Source organism: Eulemur rufifrons, unplaced genomic scaffold, assembly GCF_041146395.1.
Source record: "Eulemur rufifrons isolate Redbay unplaced genomic scaffold, OSU_ERuf_1 scaffold_364, whole genome shotgun sequence".
NCBI classification, from domain to species: domain Eukaryota; kingdom Metazoa; phylum Chordata; class Mammalia; order Primates; family Lemuridae; genus Eulemur; species Eulemur rufifrons.
In genome coordinates this window covers 42,276-62,000 of record NW_027183146.1, presented here as the reverse complement: position 1 = coordinate 62,000, position 19,725 = coordinate 42,276, and the positions used below count along the sequence as shown (strand labels likewise).

Below are 19,725 nucleotides of genomic sequence, written 5' to 3'. Positions count from 1 at the left end.
TACAGGCACCAATAGTGTTGAAGCTGCACACTAGAGTGTTGGAAGATGATAGGACATCTGATGGCAACTTACACATATTTTTAGGAAAAATTTGAAAATCCACAAAATGTACTTACAACTTTTCTGTAGCTTTGATATTGCTTTAAGATAACCTAAATAAGAGGGAAAATAAGGTGGTTGCAGGTAAAAACAAAAAATTATGTTGGTCACGTGTTCATATCTGGAAATGAGCTACAAAGTGAGAAAAAAACAAGACTAGAGAAACTGCGTTTCCTCACCACATCTTGACCCACGGAAACACTTTCAAATGATCTGTGCCATTTTTACTGGGGAACCTACTTTCGGGGACTGTCATTGTTTGTAACAGTCTGCTATTGGTCAGTGTGACTAGAAATCCACTTACCCAGCCCCTGGCAGTGACGGTCTGACGGCCGCTCCCTGGGCGCTCCCTACTGGGGACAGGGTGGGAGTCCCAGTCCAGCACAGGGAGGTCTGGCAGCCGCCCTGTCTAGTGGGGGCCTCCTTTCCAGCCTAGACCCATCCCATGACGTTAAGCACCTGCGAGTCACTGACTCCCTCTCTCCTGTCCCAAATCCTTCTTGCCCAGTCTACACTGGGTTGCAGCCTCTTCCCAGACTTCTGACGTGGCCCCGATCCTGCAGGGAGGTTGACATGCACCAGCTCTTGCCTTACATCAGTGATCGACCTGGTTCCTACCATTTCCCACTTCTGCAGAGGGAGGCCCGGGTGTCCGTGCAGAGCTAGGGCACAGCCCCAATCCGAGTGGCAGTCACAGCTCGGGACCCTGCGCCGCGGCCCACGCTCCACATCTAGGTGGGTCTCAACACAGCTCCGACAGCCTCATGATGGGAGAAAGAGGGGCCTCACACACTTCCTCCGTGAGCTCGGAGACTCAGCGCTTCCCACCCACGTCAGTGCAGGAGAGCAGCTGGCCAGGGCTGGCTCGCACATCACTGGCCCGGGCTCAGCAGCTCCCACACCTCCCAGCACTGGCTCACCAGGAACCACTGGCTGTGCCTCTTGTACCCCCGGGCACTCACATGCAAATCACCCTGGGCGCTGGGGAACAAATCCCCCTCACAGGCTGGGCCGGCGCGGTGATCTTCATCCTGCAGAGCCATGCAGATGCTGTGGACCCTCCTCTGCCTGGTGGCAGCTCCCCTGGGTGAGGGTCTGGGGGCTCCAGGTGTTTACATGGGCCTCTTTGTGGGATGAGACATACTCACTGTGACTCTCTTTGTCCCCAGGTGTCCTGTCCCAGCTGACCCTGCAGGAGTCGGGCCCAGGACTGGTGACGCCCTCCCAGACCCTGTCCCTCACCTGCTCTGTCTCTGGGGGCTCTGTCACCAGCAGTTACTACTGGAACTGGATCCGCCAGCGCCCCGGGAGAGCGCTGGAGTGGATGGGGTACTGGACAGGAAGCACAAGCTACAACCCAGCTTTCCGAGGCCGCATCTCCATAACCACTGACACGTCCAGGAACCAGTTCTCCCTGCAGCTGAGCTCCGTCACCGCCGAGGACACGGCCGTGTATTATTGTGCCAGAGACACAGTGAGGGGACTACAGTGTGAGCCCAGACACAAACCTCCTGCAGGGGTGTGAAGGACACCAGGGGGCGCGCGGGGCTGCTGGCAGCAGGGGCCAGCCCAGGGCAGGTGCAAGGAAGGAAGGGGGTGGGAGAGCGGCTTTCTCCTGCCTTCATGACAGGTTTGAGGTCCTCTCCCCTTGCCCTGTTCTGCATCCCCCCCAGGAGGCTCCTGCTCTGCAGGGCTCTGGGACTTAATTTGTTGAAGGCCCAGAAATATCCACCTAAATCTGTTGAAAGATGCTTTGGGTGTTGCCATTGAGCAAGAACAGAGGAGAGAGCTGGGGGACTGCCCTGGACGGTGACACTCAGCACGCAGACTCCAAGCAGCACCGACAGCCGTCTTCTCAGGAGGAATGACACAGAAAACACACGTGCTGTCACCTCAGAGGAACTGGTGTGAAAACACCCATCAGGCGTGTTCTGTGCTGGCAAAGTGAGTAGAGGACATGGGTGTGCGCGTGCGGGTTTCTGCGGAAGGAAAGGAAGGAGAGAAAACATGAACATATGATGCGTAACTATTGTAACATGGCTTTGGGGTAACTTAATGGCTTTCATTAGCTGATGACAAGAAATTAGCCAAATAAAAGAGACTGATGACAGAATAGTGCAATAGTTATCTTCAAATATAAATTTGAAGCATTTGTAATATGTGCTTTATAAAATAAAATGTGATAAATCATAAACTTCAGGCAACTTTTTTAACTAAATTAATTCTTATAAAATGATGGGCAAAGAACCTTTGTTCAAAAACAGCTGCATGTGCGCTGACTCCGCTTCTGGTATACGTAGCTGCAAGATGAACTCTCTCCCTTGGCAACAACGGGAAATGCCAGAAAACCCACAAACTCACAGTTGTTGGGCCTGTCAGAGATGGGAAGTGCACAAGTGAGGCACTCAGCAGGACTCCACAGAGTGACACACCCTCTGGAGGAACACGGCAGTGTCCCCTTTGGTGGAATGTCGGCAGAAGAGAGGCTGTCACAGAAGTGGGTCGGTGAACACTGGGGGTCTTCGCCACCTGCAGGGGCTGCGCGTGGGAGCCCAGAGCCAAGGGCGACTCAGCGCCTTCTCATGGGTGGTCACTGGGTGCTCCTGGGACATCGTGGGCAGGGCGAGAAACCATGCAGACACCGTGGTGGAACGGTATACAGCCGGTGCTCAAATGCCGTGAGGACTGGCATGGGTCACCAACACCCAATTTTCTGCAGCTTGAATTCCCCCTTAAGTCTCTCGCTGACATTTATTTGGTAAAGGAATGGTATTGGGCGGTGGGATCTTCACGAGGTGGTTAAGTCAGGAGAGCCCTGCCACATGCGTGGACTGATGCCACTGTCCAGGGACTGGGGTTGCTGTAGGTCCCCCTCGTCCTCTGTCTCACATTCTTTTCTGCCATCGGATGGTTTCCCCCATGTTATGATGCAGCAAGGACTTCCACAACAGATGTGGCCCCTAGATATTGGAAATGTCTGCCTCCTGATTTGTAAGCAAAATGAATTCCCTTTACTTATAAATTCCCCAGTCTGTGGTATTCTGTTATAGCAGCAGAAACAAACTGAGACAGAAAACGAGCACCAAGAAGAAAGAGTTGTTGCTTCCACACACACACAAAATGGGGAGGCGGCTTTGGAACTGAGCAATGGGAAGAGGCAGGAAGGATTCGGAGGGTCAGGCTAGGAAAAGCCTAAATTGCCACACATGGAGCATTAAGGGTGTTTCTGGGGAGGAAGGGCTCCAAGAGGAGAACAGCTGAGGGAACACCTGAATTTCCCTAGAGCTTACCTAAGTGGTCGTGAACGGAATGCTGGTGGAAGTGTGAACATTACGTGTCATTCTGACGAGGTCCCACACAGAAATGAGGCACAGAGAACTGTAAATTAGAGTAGAAACATCCCGACTGAGGGCAAAAAAAGAGAAAGAAACATCCCTACTGTCCAGCAGCGTGGAACTGGCTGAACTGTGTCCGTGCCAAGCGTGTCACAGAAGGGGGGAATCGAAGAGTGACAAGCTAGGCTGTCTGGCAGAGGACGTGTCCAATCAGAAAAACATTAAGGTTGCTGTGAGACTACTTTTAACTGTTTGTTGAAAGATGTGAGAGAAAACAGGGTGGAACAATTTGGAAAATTCGCAGCCTGGCCACACAAAGGGTGCAAACTCACGTGTGGGTGTGGCCCGGCAATCATTTGCCAAAGAGACTGGCAGGCACAGAAGGGGAAGATTCCATCACATTTGCCAGGACAATGGGAGGAAAACTCTGACGGCATCTCAGGGATCTTCAAGGCTGCCCACTGCACCTCAGGCTGCAAGCACCAGGAGGGCAGGATAGTTTGAGGACACGGGCCTGGGGACCCCATTATGGCTTGCTGCCCAGTGCCACTTGGGGTCTTTGCCCCCTGCACCCTGGCATGGCACCCAGCAAGCACCCAGCTGTGGCTCAAGGGACCCAGTGTGTGGCTAAAGCCACAGCTCTGGAAGGTACAAGTGGTCAAAGTTGGTGGCATCCAGCTGTTGCTAATTGTGTGTGGTGGGGGCGTGGCTTCCTCTGTTGGAGTAAGTTGTCAGCAGGAGCAGGGGGAGGGGATGGAAAAGACAGTCAACAACCCTTGAACAAACTGACCTGCGGAGAAGACAGGATGAACAGTGTTACGATTGCTGTGATAACAGCTATAGCACCCCAGCCCAAAGTGGTGCTGATTACGATGATTATGGACACGGACTCAGTGAGGAGACCTGTGATTCCTATGGACAAGAGGAGTGGACCAACTCCAGACACAAGGCACCTTCAGCGAGATCAGCAAAGGGCGTCTACAGAGACCAGCCATATGGCAGACACTGATTGTACTGCCTGATGTTGTGAAATAGCCAGTCTCCCCCAGTCCTGTATACTGTTCAAAGTAATGTTTTTCTATGAACAATCCCTTTTCAAATAAACCAAAATGCTTAAAATATGAATGGATGAAACTTAAAACTACCTTGGTGAACCATAAAGCTGGGCAGAAAAAAAACATGGAAAATTTTGTTATTTCCAGTCTGTATATGAAAAAATAGGTCATCCAAGGGAAAAAAATAACTTTGATTAACTAGTGTTAAATAAAAAACTAGGTTTACTAAATATGTTAATCTATTCTTTTATCATAAGACTCAGCTTTCATTTTAAAGGTTTCCATAGAATTTAGTTATGTGATCTTTCAGCCATATGCTAGTTATTTTTTTCTCTAGCCACCATGTGTAAAAAGGGAAGCCAATTGCACGTGCAAATAATGTAGTATTCTTTTGTAACTCACGTCTTGAAATGTTCCGCAGTGTTAAGCAAAGTCTCCTCTTGCTTGATACCAAATAAATTTTGAAAGACCTATTTTGCCTTCTTGACACAGGGAACACCACGAGGATGCTGACGTTCCCTGTGACTGGGAAGCATTTCCCACACGCAGAGATCCCAGCGCAGCCCCTGCACTCTGTGCTCAGCCTCTGCCTGCCTTCAGACAGTGCACAGACTGTCCCCACATGGTGTGACTGATGTTATCAGCCACCTTCCCAGGATAACCTTCTTCCAATTACGCAATCTCACCTCCCATGCAGATGGAACACATTTGTTTTATCTTCACGGGCAGACTGAGGGAGCTCAATGTCCTGGCTGCCTCTGATTTTGCCAGTCACATTCTGCCTTTATCTCCTTCTAAGCAAACAATTGAACAACTTGCTCTCGCTGATGTGATTAACTAACATTATGGATGTCAAATCTCATTGATCTTTTTCACGAATCTTCCTGCACAACCAGTCACAGCCCGACTACCCAATATCCACTTAGACCTCCTCACTGTGACCTTGGCAATGCTCTGTCCTGGCATGTGAGCTCCACATCTCTGTCACATCCTCCTGATGTTTCATTCACGTCGACAAGCCACTTAAATATTACAAGTTCTCAGCCATTAGCTCAGTTAACTAAACTCACAAAACTCTAGGGCAAATAACATCACAGAGTCCCCCAAAATATATTAGTCTTGAAAATGCATCAGCACCCCCAAGCAGCTGACAGCTGTTCTCCTGGGTCCGAGGGTCAAGGACAATCATACTTCAGTGACTTTGCGGACTCCAACCAACGTTGCCCCACCAGTTTCAGTGCTGCTGTGTCAACGTCAGGCCTCTTCCAGCTTGGACATGGAGTACGACCAATTCTGCCTCCCAGCAGGCCTGACCTAGCTCCTCCTGCTAAGTGACTGAGCCGACAGTGACACACATCACCCCAGCCTGTCAGCACAGCCCCATCCTGCAGGGACACCCACTGTCCGCATGGTAGCAAGTTCATTACTTCTGACCACGTCCCCTCTGGAGAGGCAGCGATCTGTCCAAACCAAAATTTGACAGCATCTTAATGTGAGTTGGCTTTTCCTGCCACAGCGCTTCTGTCAGACCCACTGCTCAGCTTCCGACGTCTGCGTCTCTGACATACAATCGTGTACGGTGTCGTCCAAGAGCCTAGCATCTGTCTGTTGCTAGAGGATACGAGCTGCAGCCATGGAATGTGAGCACAGGGTCCAGTCACACCACATCCTTCAGATTTTCCCAGAAATACACAACAGGATAGAAAAACTAAAGGGCTGATTCAAGTCTCTACAAATAGTTCTCAGTAGGTCTGACCTACACATTTTATGACACTGTCACCCAGGAGGCCACAAGATCCCTAAACAAAAGCCCATTGCGGGGCTTCCCAGGTCACGAAGGATGCTGCATGTCCCCAACACAACGGGCGCCACAGAGCGCTTGGCACGTGGGTCTGCAAATGTGACATGGGTTTCCAGAGATTAATTCCGATCAACACACCGGTGGTGACAACTTGTGAAATCTTTCTTACTGCCACGATTTTAGGCTCTGATGGGTTAGAATTCCTGGTTCCCAGGGAAGATGACTCCAGTTGCAGGCACAATGTGCTCCCCTGAATCTGAGGCCTGGTCTGAGGCCATTCACTTGGGGTCCTCATGACTGTGGACCAGCCAATAATGAAAGGCCTCCTCCCACTGACAGACACTCACTCTGCTTTGCAGGCTAAGCTCGTGTACCCATGGAGGCAGGGCCGTCCCTCAGGACCAGGCAGATTCTGTGGTTTCTCCACTGCATCCCACACTGGGGAGGTCAAGTGCATCAGCCACATGACTGCGGGTGGCCGAGGGACCAAGGACAATGGCTCTGCAGTGCTCAGGCCTGAGTCACTCCATCAGGGAACAACACACAGCAACCCTCGCTGCAAAGTGCTGCCTTGTGTTAGAGGGATGCAGAGTGGAGGTGGGAGGGGACACTAGTGAATGTCACGTATGACCACAGGGCCACCTGCAGCAGTGGACAGTGGAGACAGACCACTCACACTCACACTGTGACGTCCACAATGGTTAGGGCTGGCTACTGTCCCTAGCATGTGACAGCCCCATAGACTATACCTGAGCCTGTGTGGACCTGCCTGGCAAGAAGGAAACGTAAGGACAAACTTCAGTGGATCCTTCTAGGCCCAACTCTTGTGCCCTGGACCCAACACACAGGTAGCAGCAGTTGCATATGACAATTTGTGTGAACCTGAATCCCCTCAGCTGAGTGAGACTCATGTCACAGTTAATGCACAACAGTGTGAAGGGCAGTGTAGGTTCTGTGGCCCAAAACTTGATGCAGCCTTGAAGTTGTAACACTAGTATGCAGCAAAATCACACCATGTTCTCATAACAGGGGGAGGAATTTGCAAATCCTACGAGGAATGTTCACATGTATCCTGGAGTTGGTTCAGGGGAGCAGTAGGGTCTAGTGATGGGGAGCACAGGCCAGATACAGCAGGTGCCTCTCACCAGATACGTGCTTGCTCTTGCATGCATTGCACAGCTCCTCTATGCTTCTCTTCTTACAACTTCATCTTTAAAATATGACCCATAACCTCCCCCAGGAGTCTAACCTCTTCTCTGGGCCCTGGCCTCCCTCAGCTGTCCCACCCCATGGCTTGCTATATAGCAGGGGACATGCAAATAGGGCCCTCGCTCTGCTGATGAAAACCAGCCCAGCCCTCACCCTGCAGCTCTGGGACAGGAGCCCCAGCCCCGCCATTCCCAGGTGTCCCCATTCAGTGATCAGGACTGAACACAGGCACTCACCATGGAGTCTGGGCTGCGCTGGGTTTTCCTTGTTGCTCTGTTACAAGGTAATTCATGGAGAACTGGAGATATTGGGTGTGTGAATGCATGTGAGTGAGAGAAACAGGGGTGTGTGTGACAGTTTCTGACCAGGCTGTGTCTGTGTTTGCAGGTGTCCAGTGTGAGGTGCAGCTGGTGGAGTCTGGGGGAGGCTTGGTCCAGCCTGGGGGATCCCTGAGACTCTCCTGTGCAGCCTCCGGATTCACCTTCAGCAGCTATGCAATGAGCTGGGTCCGCCAGGCTCCAGGGAAGGGGCTGGAGTGGCTGGCAGAAATTAATGGTAATGGTGGTAGCACAAACTACGCAGACGCCGTGAAGGGCCGATTCACCATCTCCAGAGACAACGCCAAGAACACGGTATATCTGCAAATGAACAGTCTGAGAGCCCAGGACACGGCCCTATACTACTGTGCAAGAGACACAGTGAGGGGACATCAGTGTGAGCCCAGACACAAACCTCCTGCAGGGTGCACGGGGCCACCAGGGGGCGCGAGGGACACAAGGAGCAGAGTTAGCCCAGGGCAGGTGCAGGTTGGGGGTAAGGGCTGGTTTCCTCTCAGGGTCGTGGCTTCCTCTCCAGAAAACAGTTTCTTCTGGGGAACTTCTCTGAATTCACCATTCTGTGTTTCCCTCTGCAGTCTCTGAGTTAGATATGTTTGTGGTCATGAGAGAAAATATTCTCACCTGCACAAAAGGCAGAGGTTGGGTTCCAGTCTCTTTCTCCTGTCCCCAAATGTACATTAATTATCAATCCTTCTGAATACCTCTGAGGGACATCTGGGTCAGACGGAGTCAGCGTCCTAAGCAAGAGAGGTAAGACCCTGTGGTGCTCAGAGTCCCAGCACGAGGCTCACATTGATTATACTGGACACAATTCAAGGGCAGAGGGACCCACCGACATTTAGTGTAGATGTTGACTCTGATGGTGTTAGACGCCTACACACACGCACACACACACATGCATACACACACTCACACACTGAGTGCACATGGGAAGGGTGAGTCTCTCCACCACGGAGGTGTCTGCAGAGCAGGGCAGCAAGACAGTCCCAAGTGGCTTCATAGAACAAGAGGGGAGACTGGCTCAGGTTTTCACAACAGTTCCCTGGTGCAAAAGGGAGGGTGCTCTCACTGCCAGTAAGGATCTCCAGGGGTCTGGGCCTGTGACAGCCATCTGGTGAGAAAGCACCTGTGATTCCTTCCTGGGATTCCCATGAGTGGGGCAAACAGGCAAGATGAAGGATGGGCCTTCAGATGCCAGTGGACAGACAGCAGCTAAGAGACTCTGACTTCGTATTCCACTCAATGACTAGGAAATATTTAAAAAAAAAATTTTGAAAAGGAGGAAAATGCCATTATGGGTAAAAAACAATACGATCAGCAGGAAAAAAGAAGACATTTCATTAGTATGAACAAATGATAGTACTAATGAGGATGAGCAGGAGGAGGAGTTAAAAAGGGTCTTGGTCCAATGTCATAGGGAAAGCTTTTCACTGTCCAAGCTCATCAGCTTATCCTGAAGGCTGTGGGTCTGCTGTGGGCTTCAAAATTCCAGAACTTCCACAGGTTCTACAAGGATGCTCAGTTTGACATTCTCTACCACAGCAGCCTTCCAAGTGTCTAGAATTCTGAACTGATGCTGTCGTTGTGGATCATGAACCCGAGGGTTTCCTCCCTGGAATTGTACTGCTCGGTTTCCCTTAAAGTCTTTAATAATATTTGTTCCAGTATGGCTCAAGACCAGTATTTTCCTGATGTTTCTCCAACACACACTCTGTGCTGGATGAACACGACGAGAGACTGCTGAAAAGATGTAGTAAAAAGACCCTGATTCTGTGGTGATTGTGGTGTCTCTAACATGTGAACTGCTTACAAAATTGTTTACTCTTGCATGCGATAGGGAAAATGCTAGCAGTTGTGGTAAAATCTAAATGTTTGTTCAGTCCAGCTACCAAGTCATGGGGTAACAACTGATGTGTCCTGGAGGGACTGGACCACAATGCTGTAAGCAAGTGCTCATGGTACAATGGAGAAGGAGTTCAAGAATTGCTTAAAGCTGTGACACTTATATTCCATAATGCTAATTAGATCAATGTTTTCAGAAGATTTCCAATGAGTGGACGGTGTGATACGTGAGCAGTGGTGATGCCGCACAAGCTTAGACGGCATCACAAAGTAAGTTTAGGCTGCTTGTTCTGGGGAATGACCTCCCACAGCACTTCTTTAATCCCCATATTATTTTTTTGCATGATTCCTGTTTACTTTAGTTGGGTCTCTAGGATTTAGAAGTCTATCTCAAAGTTCCTTACCTTTGGTTAATTTTGATAGGTTTTCCAGAACTTTTGTTTGCAAAATATCCCAAGTTCATGGACTACTCTAAAAACATACCAATTCAATCCCAGTTTTCTGCTAATTGACAAGTACTAAAAAGGGCAATGACTTCTCCCACATGGGCTGATTTTACCTCCAGTTGAGCACAACATTGTAATGGAAATTTTTCTTCCGTAATATGAATCTCTGTTTAATAACTTCCAGTCTTATTACTGAAGTTTGATTGATCAACAAATAATATTGTCTCAAGGGTCTCAATGAGAATCTAATCCAAGAATATACAGAACTTTTCTCTGATGCAGACAAAATAGCTCTGTGCCCACACTTAGCTTTCAGCCACGTGTCCTAGCACAGAGTGAACCTCATGCCACTGTTGACCTCAGTGGAGGCTCCTGACTAGGAAATCAGGTACTTTTGATTTTAATGCCTGTAGACCGTCATATCTGGATATTTTAGCCAAAAGTAATGGCCACATGAAGTAACTAATCACTAAGGAAAATCATAATCTAATGAAACAAGAAGCCGTGATGTGAGTGGCTCCATCTTTGCCAATTTCAAAAGTTCATCCACACAAGGAGCTTCCTGTCTCAACGTTTCACACTGATATGCAGAAAACGTTCACTTCTTCCCCCAGACCCCCCTTGTGTGGATGTGATGAGAGAGTTTTCAGGGTCCCACAGATAGGACAAGGTTGGAAGAGGAGAAGACACCTTTCTGAAATTTCCCCTGGAGGATCAGCAAGGTCACAAAAGAGACTCTCTCCTGCCTCCATGACTAGAACTCTGTCACACGCCCACATGCACACGAATTCCTGATGGGCATAAATGCTACAATGATGAGGCTGACCATTTTATCACATAAAATTACTGGAAACTGACATAAATATTTTCTTTTCCTTCCTATGTTTTTTTCTTCTTCTTTGTTCTTTTGGAAAGAAGGTCCTGTTGTGCCACCTAGCCTACAGAACAGTGCCATCATCATAGCTCACAGCAACCTCAAAGTAATGGACACAAGTGATCCCACTGCCTCAGCCACCCAAGTATCTGGGACTACAGGTGCACCCACAGTGGCCGGGTTAGATACATATATGTATAAAGCATTGTCTCACTGTCCTGCCAACCAGACTGACCTCAAACTCTTCACCTGAAGTGACCCCCCTACTGGGGCCTCCCAAAGCGATGGCTTTACAGGCATGGGTCACAGCACATGATCATATTGAATAACTAACTTTCCTTAATCTAAAGTTAATTACTTTTTGATCATTACCTGAACTTTCACTGAAACATTCCTAGTGTGATTGAGTTTCATTTTCATTTCCAATGTTCAAAACTGGGGCTCCATGAGAGTCCCACAACTCAGGCCCTTTACCTGGAGCTCAGGTGTGGCCCAGGCTGTGGCTCCTGTGGGACCTGGGAAAGATTGATGAGACTGTGTCATCCACCATTGCTGGGAACCTCCTGCTGTCACCTGGGCCTGGACTCACGTTGGAAATGCAAGTGGCCATTAGTAGCTGAGAGAATGAGATTGATTGGTCAAAGTGGGATGTGTCCACTGAGACTCTCACAGAGTCACCTTCCTCACCTGTGGCATCAGGGAGACCTGCAGGTGGAAACCTCAGTGTGCTGAGAGCTCTGTGGTGGCATCCAGGTCCTTGTGAGTGGAGTCTTTGTGGCTCCATATGATGACACAGCACCCTGGAGTCAAGGCCCTCCTGTGTGAAGTGTCTGCCCCAGATGGACCTTTTTCTAAGAGCCTCCTCATCCTCCCCCCTCTGCTCCTCCTGACTGCCCTCTCCTATGTTCTCCTCCTTCCTATGGAGAGCAAAATCATTCCTTGTTTTTATTCTCACACCCATCGTTATCAAGAAGGACCTAAGGTCATGTATTGAACAAGGATTTCTCTATAAAGCACATGGGATTCACAAAAGATTTCTTCCACAGTGTGGTGTGTCATCATGGGAGACACTTGTGGAAAACGAGGGGCACCATCAATCTTACCAAGAGATCTCCATGCTTGAGAAATTTTTATGTCTATCTGGAGACACAGATGCATCCTCATTGCAAGTAGAGAAGGAATTTATAGCACGAGAGCCTTTGTGGCATTCTATGGGCCTTGCCTCTGCGATGGCTTCAGAGTAAGACAGTGAAGGGTGAGAACATGACAGTGTGTTTCGTGGAGTGTGGAGGAAGGCAGAAGAATGCCAGGGCAAAGGGGAGTGCTCTGATTTGCAGTTATTTTGTTTAGTTACTGATGGGGAGAAGACCACCGAGGCTTAGGGACCCCATTTCTGAGGCTGTGGGAGGACAGGAGGTGAAGGGATGCTGCCTGAGCAGGAGCCAGAGATAAGGGCAGAAGTTAACTGCCTAGTTGGGGGACATTCCAGCGATCTGGGAGTACAGCAGAGCAGACTCCCACCTTAAAGCCTGAGGGGCCTCATGCCTAAAAAGCCACGGAGCGGCTTGATATGAAAACCACACATGGCTATAAAGGAAGATTGCAAAATGTCAGCCCTGGAAAATGGACCCCAGACTCCCACCCTTAAAAAACACCAGATTGAGCTCCCTCCCTCCCCTTTCTCAGTAAAATGCCTCAGTTGATGGGGAGCTAACCTCCCAGTCAGAAGTACTAATCTCTTTGTTCCTCAATCGAATGGGCCACAGCTGCTGAGTTCAGAGATACTATCTGTACATAGCTTAAGGCGTAGTTGTGCTTAGTAATGAGCTACGTGTTCCTGCTTCTATAGACAAGAGTAATTAGCTAAGGCATCTTGTGACTTTTAGGGGAGACTTGAAACTTCTACACATTGTAACCCACAAGCTTTTCACGTGAAATCATTGTAATCTATAGCATGAAACAGGGAATAGACACAGGTGCTAGATTTCAGTCAATGCCACCAGGCTCACGGGAATGCTGGTGGCCCCTGACTTCCCTGCACCCTTTCACCTTACTTTTTCTGTCCGTGTCTTTGTCTCTCCCATCTTTGCAGCCCACAGTGCCTGGGGACCCGGTCATATCACGGGCTTCATGAACCCCCGATAGTTTACAGTATTTTTATTCTTCAAGATTGGTAGGGAGTGAAAACATACTGTATTTATGTAAAGCCCAGGAAAGCTTCTGGGCTCAGGTGTTGGTGAGTGGATACGATGCTGCAGGAAGCTGTCTGTGCCCCTGTGGGGGACAGAGGGAAGTGTTCACTCAGCCTGTAGCCCAGGACCAGGGACGAGGTGACAAAGAAGGCAGGTGTCCTCCTGGGGAGACCAGGACTTGGTCATTCTGTTGGCTATGTCAGCATGGGCTTGGGCAGGGGCACCAGGGTTTGTCCCAGAAAAATGGCATCTGATGAAAAGTCCTGATGTTAAGAGAGTCTGGGGTGGAGTGAGTTACGGGAACCTGCCCGGGCGGTGGGGGGTCTCCTATGAGGGCGTGAAGGGCATAAGGACACGACATATAGGTGCAATTCTCAATAGAAGTAGCAAACATATTTCATCAGAATCACTGAATGCTACAAGAGAAGATAATCCAGTAAACGTGTGAGGATAATATTTGAAAAACTGAAAACAAAGAATATTTTTCCCAGATATTTTTTCATTCAAAAACAAGGAAGAAATTTTTTTAAAATCCCAGACAAACAAAAGGTAAAGGAGTTCTTTACCAGTAGGCCTGCCTTATACGTGCCAAAAGGAGGGTTTTTACCTGAAAAAGTCCATTGATTAAAAACAAAACTTATGAAAGCATAAAACTTAATGATTTAATTAACATAGACACATATGAAGAGTACTCTATAATGTTGGTGTGTCAAACAATTTTAATCTCCTATAAGGGTCAAAATACAAAATTATCAATAACAACTCTCTTAAAATTATGTAAACTCTGACATCAGAAACATAAAATGTTATGGCTGTGTGTAAAAGTGTAAAATTTTTGATATGCAATGACAATTTAGTTGTTATCAATTGAAAATAGACACTTCTAAGTGTAAGGTGTTTTATGTAAGCCCCATGGTAACAACAAAAGTAAATTCTATACTAGGCACACAAAAGAATAATAGAAAGTATTCAGAGCATACCACTACAGAAAACTGTCAAACCACAAAGAAGTCAGCAAGAAAAGTAGAAACCACAGATATATCTATAAAACGTCCAGCAAACAAAACATAGGAGTAGTCACTACATATTGGAATTACTCGGAATATAAATGGATTAAATTATCCAATGAAAAGAAAGAATGACTGAAAGGTAAAACAAATAAATGAATAAAAAGACTCAACTATTCCTCTGGTACAAGAGACACACCTAACTTTTAAAAGTACACATAGACAGAAGTTGAAGCTATAGAAAAATAAATTTCATGAAAATGAAAACCAAAATAAAGTAGAGGTAGTTACACTGTTATGGTCTGAGATGTGAGAAATGACCACCTAAGGACCGAATTGAGCCAAATCAGGAGTCCTTATTAGCGGGCCAGCAACTACCCTCTGTACCGCCCAAAGGCGGCACAGAGAGCAGCAGTGAGCCTTTGAAACAGAAAGTTTTTATACTGTAAGTTTGTGGGTGGACAATTACTAAGATAGAGTAAGCACGTGTACAAAAAGCCTTGAGTAAGCATTATATCATTTTCTTATCCTTGGTGTAACAGGATCTGGACAGTTTGGGCTCTGGGCTGTATCTTGTTCATGCAAAACATGAGTGTTGTAACGGCTTCACGCAAAACGTGGGGGCTGTAATCACTTTATGCAGAACATGGGTGTTGTAGTCACTTAGAAATTTCTGTGTTGGGGGTAGCAAGCAGGAGCAAGCAGGTTTACAGAAGCAGAATGGCAGATTAATGATTTTTCGGCGCGAAACTCAGACTAAGAATACATACACGAAACACAATAGACTTCAGCTCAGAAGTAGAAATTAGAGAAAAAGAAGGACCTTGCGTAATTGTAACTTGTGAATTCATAAAAAGGATATCCCTTTTGTAAATAAATACCCCCTATCATCAGGGCACTGAAATATGAAAAGCAATTACGTAAAAAGCTGAAGGGATGAAAAGACTGCAATACAACAGAGTAGGAGACTTCATTGCCCCATTTTCAGCAATAGGCAGATCATTAAAAGAGGGAAAAAAAAGAAAATATAGGAGACTTCTTGATTTTTTTTTTTATTTATTTATTTTATTTTTTTTTTATTTTTAAATATTTATTTCTTTTTTTTTCTTTTTTTTTTTCAATTTAATTTTACAGAATCAAAGAGTCTAACAGTATATCTTGTTAGATACAATATGTCCTCATAATGTATACATTATTTCTTGTACAATGATATGAAATAATATGCGAAATATTCATGATAAATTATTAAGTGAACAGTGCAAGTTAAAAACAATAGTTTCATATTTTTTCCCCACCCCCCCTTTCCCGAGTCAGCACCTTCAAGTGTTACCACTCCCCAAACGGTGCGCAATGCACTCATTGTGTAGGCATACCCCCATCCCCTCCCTCACCCCCCACCTCAGTCTGATGTCCAATTGGTGTCGTTCCCAGATTTGTATTTAGGTGATGATCAGGGAAACCAATTTTCTGGTGAGTACATGTGATGCTTGTTTTTCCATTCTTGGGATACTTCACTTAATAGAATGGGTTCCAACTCTCTCCAGGAGAACCATAGAGATGTCGTATCTTCATCATTCCTTATAGCTGAGTAATATTCCATGGTATACATATACCACAGTTTACTAATCCAATCATGTATTGATGGGCATTTGGGTTGTTTCCACATCTTTGCTATTGTGAATTGTGCTGCTATAAACATTTGGGTACATGTGCCTTTGTTACACAATGACCTTTTTTCCTTTGGGTATATGCCCAGTAATGGGATTGCTGGGTCAAATGGCAGGTCTACTTGAATCTGTTTAAGATACCTCCATAATGCTTTCCACAGGGGTTGCACTAGTTTGCAGTCCCACCAGCAATGTATTAGTGTTCCTGTCTCTCCACACCCACGCCAACATGTGTTGTTTTGGGTTTTTTTGATAAAGGCCATTCTCACTGGGGTTAAGTGATATCTCATTGTGGTTTTGATTTGCATTTCCCTGATGATTAGAGATGTTGAACACTTTTTCATATGTTTGTTAGCCATTTTTATATCTTCTTTTGAAAAATTTCTATTCATGTCCTTTGCCCACTTTTTGATAGGGTTGCTTGATTTTTTCTTGCTGATTTTCCTGAGTTCTAAATAGATTCTTGTTATCAGTCCTTTATCTGATGTGTAGTATGCAAAAATTTTTTCCCATTCTGTAGGTGGTCTGTTTATTCTCTGGACTGTTTCTTTGGCTGTGCAGAAGCTTTTTAATTTAATCATGTCCCATTCATTTATTTTTGTTGCTGCTGTGATTGCCTTGGGGGTCTTCTTCATAAATTCTTTGCCTAGGCCAATGTCTGTAAGCGTCTTTCCTACATTTTCTTCTAGAATTCTGATTGTATTACGCCTGAGGTTTAAGTCTGTTATCCACCGTGATTTGATTTTTGTGAGAGGTGAAAGCTGTGGGTCCTGTTTCAGTCTTCTACAAGTGGCTAACCAATTCTCCCAGCACCATTTGTTGAACAGGGATTCTTGTCCCCAGGGTATATTCTTTCCCGCTTTGTCAAAAATTAGGTGACTATATGAGGATGGTTCTATATTTGGATTTTCTGTTGTGTTCCACTGGTCTGTGTCCCTGCACTTGTGCCAATACCAGGCTGTTTTAAGAACCACGGCCTTGTAGTATTGTTTGAGGTCTGGCAAATTAATACCTCCCATTTTGTTTTTGTTGCTTAAAATTGCTTTTGCTATACGGGGTCTTCTTTGATTCCATACAAAGTGTATAATTATTTTCTCTATGTCTGTAAAGAATGATGTTGGTAATTTAATAGGGATTGCATTGAATCTGTAGATCACTTTGGGTAGTATAGACATTTTAACAATGTTGATTCTTCCGATCCACGAGCATGGTATATTTTTCCATCTATTTGCAAGTTCTGCTATTTCTTTTCTCAGTGTTTCATAGTTTTCCTTATAGAGGTCCTTTACCTCTTTAGTTAGATATATACCTAGATATTTTATTTTCTTTGTTGCTATTTTGAAGGGTATTGTGTCTTTAATTTGGTTTTCCGATTGACTGTTATTGGCATATATAAATGCCTCTGATTTGTGTATATTAATTTTGTAGCCTGAGACTTTGCTGTATTCGTTAATCAGTTCCAGGAGTCTCTTGGTTGAATCCTGGGGGTTTTCCAGATATAACATCATATCATCAGCAAAAAGTGAGAGTTTGATCTCTTCCTTCCCTATTTGGACTCCCTTGATTCTGCTCTCTTGCCTGATAGCTCTCGCAAGGACTTCCAATACTATGATGAAAAGTAATGGAGACAATGGGCAGCCCTGTCTGGTTCCAGTTCTAAGTGGGAGTGCTTTCAGTTTTTCCCCATTCAGTATGATGTTGGCTGTGGGTTTGTCATATATGGCTTGTATCATTTTTAGGTAGGTTCCATCAATGCCTATTTTGTTAAGCGTTTTTATCATAAAAGGGTGTTGAATTTTGTCAAATGCTTTTTCTGCATCTAATGAGAGTATCATATGGTTTTTGTTTTTGCTTCTATTTATGTGGTGAATTACATTGATAGATTTACGTATGTTGAACCACCCCTGCATCTCGGGGATGAAGCCCACTTGGTCGTGGTGGATTACTTTTTTGATAAGTACTTGGATTCGATTTGCTAGTATTTTATTGAAAATTTTTGCATCTATATTCATGAGGGAAATTGGTCTGTAGTTCTCTATTTTTGTTGTGTCCTTTCCAGGTTTTGGTATTAATGTTATATTGGCTTGGTAGAACGTGTTGGGGAGAACTCCATCCTTCTCAATATTGGAGACTAGTTTATGTAGGATGGGCACCAGTTCTTCTTTGTATGTATGGTAAAATTCAGGTGTGAACCCATCTGGACCAGGGCTTTTCTTTTTGGGAAGGTTTTGTATTGCTGTTTCGATTTCAGTTCTTGATATTGGTCTGTTCAGGTACTCTATTTCTTCCTGGTTGAGCCTGGGAAGACTATGTGTTTCTAAAAATTTGTCCATTTCCTCCATGTTCTCCAGTTTGTATGCATAAAGATTTTTGTAGAATTCATAGATGATATCTTGTATCTCTGTAGCATCGGTTGTGATTTCTCCTTTCATGTTCCTAATGGAGGTTATTAGAGATTTTACTTTTGTGCTCTTGGTTAGTCTAGCCAGAGGTGTGTCTATTTTGTTTATCTTTTCAAAGAACCAACTTTTTGTTTTATTAATTTCCCTTATAGTTTCTTTGTTGTCCTTTTCATTTAGTTCTGATTTTATCTTAGTAATTTCTCGCCTTCTGCTGGGTTTGGGATCATTCTGTTCTTCTTTCTCCAGTTCTTTGAGTCTATTCGTTAGGTTGTCTATTTGCATGTTTTCTGTCTTTTTGATATAGGCATTTATGGATATGAATTTTCCTCTCAGGACTGCTTTAGCTGCATCCCATAGATTTTGATAAGTTGTATCTCCATTGTCATTTAATTCAAAGAAATTTTTGATTTCCATCTTGATTTCTTCTTTTATAGAATAATTATTCAGGAGAAGGTTATTTAGCTTCCATGACTTTGAGTAAGAGTGAGGGTTTCTGTTTGTGATCATTGTTACTTTTATTCCGCTGTGATCTGAGAAGATGCATGGTATAATTTCTATTTTTTTGAATTTTTGAAGACATGATTTATGTCCTAGGACATGGTCAATCTTAGAGAATGTCCCGTGAGCTGATGAGAAGAATGTATATTCTGTGGACTTTGGGTAGAATGTCCTATAGATGTCAGCCATGCCCATTTGTTCTAGCATTCTATTTAGGTCCATTATGTCTTTGTTTATTTTCTGTTTAGAGGATCTGTCCTGTACTGTCAGTGGGGTGTTAAAGTCTCCAGCTATTACAGTATTGTTATCTATCATTTGGTTGAGATCTAGTAGGGTTTGCTTTATGAATCTAGGTGCACCTAGGTTGGGTGCATATATATTGAGTATAGTCATGGCTTCTTGATGAATTGTACCTTTAATCAGTATGTAGTAGCCATCTTTGTCTTTTATTATTTTTGTTGGTTTGAAAGCTAAGTTATTGGAAATTAAGATTGCCACACCAGCTTTCTTTTGGTTACCATTTGCTTGAAATATCGATTTCCATCCTTTTATTTTCAGTCTAAATGCATCTTTGCAGGTTAGGTGAGTTTCTTGAAGACAGCAGATACTTGGATTGTATTTTTTTATCCATTGGGCCAGTCTATGTCTCTTGAGCGGGGAGTTCAAGCCATTCACATTTATTGAGAAAACTGATAAGTGAGACAGTTTTTTGTTCAGCTTGTTGGGTAGAACTTCATTGTGATGTTTTCTCTCCTGGGCCATTGTGGTATCTGGAATTTGATCTTTAGCTCCTGAGTAGTTTTACATTTGTGGATCTTTCTTGTGCTGATCCGTGTGTAATTCTCTTTGGAGTACTTCTTGGAGGGCTGGTCTTGTCTTGGTGAATTCCCTCAATCTTTGTTTATCTGAGAATGTCTTGATTTGTCCTTCGTATAGAAAACTTAGCTTAGCTGGGTACAA

At 45.3% G+C, this 19,725-nt stretch overlaps 1 protein-coding gene across 1 annotated transcript in view; it reads left to right on the top strand.

The window, feature by feature from the left end:
* Positions 1-1,140: 1,140 nt before the first annotated feature.
* The window catches only part of LOC138380329 (uncharacterized), a 48,156-nt gene continuing 29,571 nt past the window's right edge, over positions 1,141-19,725 (top strand). Inside the window, exons 1-5 of the mRNA XM_069464956.1 lie at positions 1,141-1,186; positions 1,269-1,589; positions 4,024-4,157; positions 7,737-7,782; positions 7,887-8,213. Coding sequence (XP_069321057.1) covers positions 1,141-1,186; positions 1,269-1,589; positions 4,024-4,157; positions 7,737-7,782; positions 7,887-8,213 — 874 coding nt within the window. The remainder of the gene's footprint in view (positions 1,187-1,268; positions 1,590-4,023; positions 4,158-7,736; positions 7,783-7,886; positions 8,214-19,725) is intronic.